The sequence below is a fragment of the Halyomorpha halys genome, unplaced genomic scaffold, assembly GCF_000696795.3.
Source record: "Halyomorpha halys isolate HHAL.00 unplaced genomic scaffold, Hhal_1.1 Scaffold103.1, whole genome shotgun sequence".
Lineage (NCBI taxonomy): Eukaryota > Metazoa > Arthropoda > Insecta > Hemiptera > Pentatomidae > Halyomorpha > Halyomorpha halys.
The window spans coordinates 1,543,859-1,551,245 of NW_027115007.1; the positions used below are offsets into that span (position 1 = coordinate 1,543,859).

Here is a 7,387-nt window from a genome sequence, read left to right on the forward strand (position 1 = left end):
TCTGAAAAGAGAGTTGTTAGAGTAATCACTCAAGATGGAGGCAGAATGTTTAGCTCTTTTCGAGCCTCCCCGGTTATCTAATTAAAAATGAGCTGGTTCCAGAAGAGGAGAATTCTAAAAGCTACTCCAGCGGCAGGAATTCAGGCCCTGGAACGCAGACTATCCTCATCCTACCTCACACCATCATCTGTACCATCACTCGGGGCGTATATCATGGCCTGCGGCGATGGGATAAGTAGGCAATCGGGCCGTTGGACAATAACTATCTTCACAGGCAGTGCCCTTTATGTATAATTTCAAGACGTTGACAAATAATCTATTTCAAGCTGTTGATGTGTTATTTCGTGATACTATCATACACGAGGATTATTTGGAAAGTTATGATATAGCAAGATGAAAATATTTCGTAAGTAAACCTTTAAAGATATAAAGGTAATTAGAATAGAATATTACTAAATGAATTAATTCAGTTAACATTATTTAAAATAAAATAAATCAAAGAAAAAATAAAAATTAAGAGACATAATATGATACCAAATAACCACATATATACAATTCAATGGAAAACATTAATTAATCCAGTGTCATTAATAAAAAATGAACAGATCGTTCAAAAACCACAATTTAAAATTCTAATTTAAAGTTTAAATACAATCTTTATGAGACAAAAGATAATATAACATCTAAAAAAGAAAAAGAAAAACACATCTGTTATAACATTACACAGAAATAGTTAAAGATCCGTAAATAAGACAAAACCCAACAATCTTCAGAACATATATTGGACTTTATATGCAAAATTATTATGGATGAAAAAAACCATAAGATTTTTGCAATAGTAACACAATTTAAAGATTAAAATTTGAAAATACTTAAGTAGATGGATTCGACCTTTTTACAAAACATCGATAATATCCAATTAATAAAAGTATAGGAATCATCTTTGCATAAACATAAATTTATTATTGATATCAAAACAGCTTATAGAATGTTTTTAAAACAAACGAGTAGTCTATTGGATTTTTAAGTTTTAAGTTAGATAAGTACGTAGAAGAAAATTTTTTTTAACCAGGAAAGATAATAAATATTGACTATTTTAGAGGTATGAAAATTGTCAATAATCGATAAATTACCTAATTTTTCTAACCCAAATAAGAACTATGTTCCGAGAGACCAATTGTAAAAAATTAAACATCATATTGTACCTGGAGCGATTTGAGTAGTAAAAAAAAAAAAATGTAAGCTGTAATTTATATCTTGTACCTTATAATAAGATAAACAAACAAAAAAATTATTAAAAAAGAAACAGTAACATAAAAATAGAAAAACGTTAATGTATAAAAAAAAAGAAAAACCACAAGGTGAAATTTTAACATATATAACGTTAATAAAATAATACGATTGAAAATACTATTATTACTATTGAAAATAAAATTAAGAAAAATACAATCTATAAAAATGGTCTAGCCAGCAATTAAGAAATTATAGAATGTTCTGGATGGACAGTTTAGAAAATATAAAGAAAAATTATAACAATTAATTTTCCTTTGTTTTAGCAATAAATAATATCGTTAATATGAATTATCAATTATACAATAAAATAAAGATATAAAGAAAATAGGGAAATGTTTAAGCTTTAACTGTAATTTTGTTATATACTGGCATTAAAGTCCTTCAGGGATATGAATATAATGACGAGAAGAACGAATAGTGGGAGCTGCCAGAAGTGGCAGTTCTAGGAGTATCGGCAAGAGAGGCCCTAGAACCCAGGGACATAATTCTCAGTGTGTCACTCTCCCAGGCATGCATTTTTTCTTCCCTATCCCGCCCCCGTGGGAGACTTTAACGTCCCCCGGGACAAAAGGACCAGGTAGAGCTAGCCCCCCTATTGACAACAATTTCATTCTAATTGCCCCCCTCATCTCTCCCTCCAATCCTATTATTGCCTTCAATCAGCCTAACTCTAATCCGGATTAGAACGACTGTCTGCCATTTTAAATTTTTATACAGCTTATTTTAGGAGCAATACAAATAAACAGCTGGTGCTAGTGGACTTCATCGAGGGGAACAGTCTTTATAACGGTGACGATTTTTCCCCTCCCCTCCTATTTTTTTTTTTTTTAGACTAGGGCTAGATAGATCTTTTATTTATTATATCTGTCCCCTCGTCTGTCATAGCTTGCAACTTTCGACATTATGCTTTTTGTCCCGATGCTATGACTGAATTGCTACGTTGAAACTTTAAAAAATCACTCCGTAAGCATTAAAAAAAATAAAAAAGCAAAATGAAATTGTGAAAATAGCAATGTTTCTTAAGAAGCTTGATGTTCCAAAAACTCTAAATATACTAAAGAAAACGATTTTGCCTACCTGTCCTAAACATGTTGACCTGAAAAAACACTTCTTTTGAATAAAAAATAAACTGATCTAAAAAAAATCAAACTTTCTCAGATCTATTAAATATCTTAAGATTTTAAATTAGATTAGATTAATATTTAAATTATATTTAAGTCTTAATAAAATTAGAACCAAACATATTTTAAAATGTATTACGCAACATTTATTTAAATAATGCTTAGATTGGTCAGACAGGAATGCATGCCATAAGTTTAATTTCATGTTTAGTTAAAACTACACCACAGATCATTTAAAATCAGGATTTCAATTGTGACAAATTATTTCTGTCCGAAAAAATCACCAACTTGATCATATTGTGTTATGATCATTAAAGTCTTCGGGCTACGATGGCCAGACCCGCTGAAAGTGACTTCAGTAGCCGAAGAGAAGACACTGACAGGCCAAGAGTGTTGAGAAGAATGAGGTGTGTGACTAACCAGGTGAACGTGGGTGTAGCGGGTGACCTTGCTGGGAGGGGCGCCCCTAGTGGCCACGATCCTAACAAGAGCCGAAGAGTGGGGGGAGCCGGGGGACAAGGCCATGCAGAGCGGATGGAGCTCAGTCAGAGTCGAGAGCCCGTCATGTGAGTGTCAGTGCGTCTCACGTTGGGATTAAGTGTTGAGAGTGTACATGAGTGAGTTGAGTGGTCAGCCGATGCTATGGTGCTCTGATCTTCGAGATGCGAGCCCTCGTCTTCCCACTGCTCCTAGGAGCCGTCTTCGGTGTACTCACTGCCTCCCTTTCCAAGGCTCTCCGTTATCAAGCCCCCGACGAATGCAAATGGATGGCTGTCACCTCGGATGGCGAAGAAGAGGTGTCCACTGCTACCGAGCCCGACCAGGAGGTAGCCCTCATTTGCCGACTTAAGACTATTAATTCGGAATTAGAAAATACCAACTTTTCAGTGATTCAAGCTCAATATACAGTGCGGCTAAGGATATTTTGTGCCGAACAACTTTATTTTCACAGTTCCCTGACTCCAGGGAGCCTACAGACTCTGACAGATCTCAAAGATCTGTCGATAGAGTACTGTAAGATTGCCAATTTGACAGCGGGAGCGTTTCGTGGCCTGCGGCAGCTTCGAAATCTGACGCTGAGGACTCATAACAATGATTGGTCCCCAGTTTCATTAGATATATACAACGGCGTATTTGCTGAAGACCTAGGTTTATTAGAAAGATTAGATCTCAGTATGAATAACATTTGGAGTCTCCCAGAGGCTCTCTTTTGCCCGCTACACAGTTTACAGTTCCTCAATCTTACCAGAAACAGGCTGAGGGATATAGCTTCTCTTCGATTTGGGAATTCAGGACATAGATGTGGCCTCAATCTGAGAACACTGGACCTATCGAACAACAGTATCGATTCCTTGCCAGCATCTGGTTTCACATCACTAGGTAGGCTACTAGAGATGCATTTAGAAAGTAATGTGATAACATTTATGGCCGATCACGCCTTAGATGGCCTGACATCCTTAACATACTTAAACCTTGCGGATAATAAACTAGTCAATTTGCCACCAGAAATATTCGCCGATACGCGTGAGTTGAAAGAACTTCATCTGCAAAACAATTCTATAAACGTACTAGCCCCAGGTCTTTTCAACGGACTTAGTAATTTACTAGTTCTAGATTTATCAGAAAACGAATTGACTGAGGAGTGGATAAACGGTGCCACTTTTTCCGGTCTTTTGAGGCTAGTAATATTAAGTATTTCAGGAAACAAACTGGTGAAACTAGAAACCTCGGTATTTAGAGACTTATACAGTTTGCAAGTACTGAGACTTGAAGATAACGCCATAGAATATATTGCCGATAACACATTCGTCTCGCTGAACAACCTGCACACGCTGTCTCTCTCCAATAATAAACTGACTAGGATAGACAGCAACACACTTAGTGGCCTTTATGTACTAAACGTCCTTTCACTAGATAGTAACGCTATTCAATACATCGACCCGGAAGCACTAAGAAATTCTACTAACCTTCAAGATCTTCACCTCAATAGCAACAAACTTTACGATGTTCCCGCAGTTCTATCAGATGTTCCTCATTTAAAAACCCTTGACCTCGGTGATAATATGATTACAGAACTATTTAATACTTCATTTGCACACATGCAAGAACTCGTCGGTCTGAGATTAACTGAAAACAATTTGACAAATATAAATAAAGGTGTTTTCGATAAAATGGCTTCTTTGAGAATATTGAATCTTTCAAGTAATAAATTACAACGAGTGGAAAATGGAACTTTCGATGAAAACAAAAATCTACTGGCCGTACGTTTAGACGGCAACTATCTCACGGAAATCAATGGACTTTTTTCAAAACTTCCGAATTTAGTTTGGTTAAATATATCAGAAAATTTATTGCACGTTTTCGACTACGCTTATATACCAACAGGTCTTCAGTGGTTAGACATTCACAGCAATCAAATAACAGAACTAGGAAATTATTTCGAAATCGAAAGTCAACTTCATTTGACCATGTTTGATGCAAGCAGCAATAAATTGACTGAGATTACTGGTAATGCTATTCCTGATAGTGTAGAAATATTAAATTTATCCAATAATTTGATTTCAAAAGTTCAATCTTATACATTTTTCAAGAAGCCTAACCTGACCAGGGTGGATCTGGTAGGAAATCAGATAAAAATAGTTTCACAAAATTCTCTGAGAATATCAACAATACCTCTAGGAAAACCACTACCAGAATTTTACATAGGAAACAACCCGTTCCAGTGTGATTGTACAATGCAGTGGCTGCAGCAATACCCTGGCGAATTAAAGGAGAGAAACAAACCACAGCTGATGGACCTTGATTCGGTTGTTTGTAAACTACTCTACAACCGGGTAAGCTCTTATGTATTGCTGAAAGAAGCTTCTCCAGACCAATTCCTCTGCCAGTACACAGCTAACTGTTTTCCCTTCTGCCACTGTTGTGACTTCGACGCCTGTGATTGTGAAATGACCTGCCCTACTAACTGTACCTGTTACCATGACCTGTCATGGTCAGCCAATGTCGTGGATTGCTCTAACGCCGGTTACGTTGACAGCCTACCCGAGAGAATTCCTATGGAATCGACACAGCTTTATTTGGACGGTAACGACATTAGGGTAATTGGCAGTCACAGTTTCATCGGTAGGAAGAAGCTTCAGGTTTTATTTTTGAACTCCTCTAATATTGATATTATTCATAATAGAACTTTTAACGGCCTTAAAGATCTAGAGCTGTTGCGGCTGGATAACAACAAAATCAAGGAACTCAACGGCTACGAATTCACAGGTCTGGTGAGCCTGAGGGAATTGTATCTTCAGTACAACCACATCTCTACTATTCACAATTCTACCTTCACGGCACTGACTCAGCTCCGAATTCTCAGGCTCGATCACAATAGGCTATTCAAATACTCCGTCTGGCAGCTGTCATCACAGATTACACGCCTCAGCATCGGAGTCAATCCCTGGTCATGCGACTGTGAGTACACTCAGAGGTTTAAAGAATATTTACTATATAGTAGTAGTGCCATAGCTGACATTGAACAAGTGCGCTGTTATAACGGGACGGAATATGAAACAGGTTATTCTATTCTCAAGGACAATATAACTTGCGTAGAAGAAAATATTAGTAATTTCATCGAGACTCCGCTGAATGGAAGTTATACTTCGACGACAATCATTCATCGCCAGGAGTTACAAGACTACATCCCGCTTTTGGTAGCTACATTAGCCATTTTCTTTGCAATTATGGTTTTTTCTTGTCTTTTGTTTATGTACAGGCAAGAGATGCGAGTTTGGCTACATTCCAAGTTCGGGGTAAGGCTGTTTTACAGAACCACAGACATCGAGCTGGACGATCGTGACAAGTTATTCGATGCGTTCGTCAGTTATAGCGCCAAGGATGAGGCGTTTGTTGCGGAGGAACTGGCGCCGATGTTGGAGAACGGAGATCCTCCGTATAAACTGTGCCTCCACTACAGAGAGTTCCCGGTAGGCGGTTTTTTAGCCGATACGATCGTCCAAGCAGTAGAATCTTCACGGCGGACGATCATGGTGCTCTCGGAGAACTTTATCAAGTCGGAGTGGTGCCGATTCGAATTCAAATCCGCTCATCACCAGGTGCTACGGGACAGGCGGAAGAGGCTCATCGTCATAGTGCTGGGTGAGGTTCCGCAGAAGGATTTGGACCCCGACATCCGGCTGTACCTCAAGACGAACACATACCTTCAGTGGGGTGACAAACTGTTTTGGGAGAAACTCAAGTTTGCTCTGCCAGACGTTCCCAACAACCAGAGAGGCCCAAAGGGTGGACACCACACCGCTGGTCGGCATCACCACGTCCACCGCAACAACGCCAGGTCGGTTGCAATTCATATATAAAGTGAGTTCTGTGATAAAAATAAGTGTTTTCACTTCAAGAGACTGTATAAATGTAAAATCCTATTTAAATGTAAATTATGTATATTTGAACTTGTATATAGTCATAACGGAATTAAATCAAGTCACTAAAGTGTAAATTTTAATGCCAGATTATTTATTTGCGTGGTGCTATCTGGTTATGTATACAATGTTTGTTAGAAAGTTTTATATATTTACTATATTGTGTAAATTGCTTGTATAGATTGTAAATTTATTGTTGCTATATATTTCCACCAGAAACGACTGAATAAGAGATTGTGTGATATATTAATAAGTCTAGAATTTTTGTAATTTTATAATGTATATTTGAAATCGCAATCAAGGGATGTTAGTGATAAAAAATAAATCCCAATTTTACAATTTTAACCAATGACTTTTATTTAAAACATCCACATTATATTCTATTAACATATACAAATAATTGAAAACCATAACCATTTAAGAGGAACAGTAAACAAAATTATTAGAAATGATTGGTAGAGAAAAAAAAAAACATATAAATAAGTTAAAAGATAAAGAATGATAATTTAAAAAAAAAAAAAACAAAAGGTTTTATATAGAGTTAAGATGGTT

The 7,387-nt window shown here is 36.9% G+C and overlaps 1 protein-coding gene across 1 annotated transcript; it reads left to right on the top strand.

The window, feature by feature from the left end:
• The first annotated feature begins 2,955 nt into the window (after positions 1 to 2,955).
• Positions 2,956 to 7,180, top strand: Tollo (Toll-like receptor Tollo). Its single transcript, XM_014415581.3, has one exon. It carries the CDS (start codon positions 3,077 to 3,079, stop codon positions 6,773 to 6,775), a length of 3,699 nt encoding a protein of 1,232 aa, XP_014271067.1. The 5' UTR covers positions 2,956 to 3,076; the 3' UTR covers positions 6,776 to 7,180.
• The last annotated feature ends 207 nt before the right edge of the window (positions 7,181 to 7,387 follow it).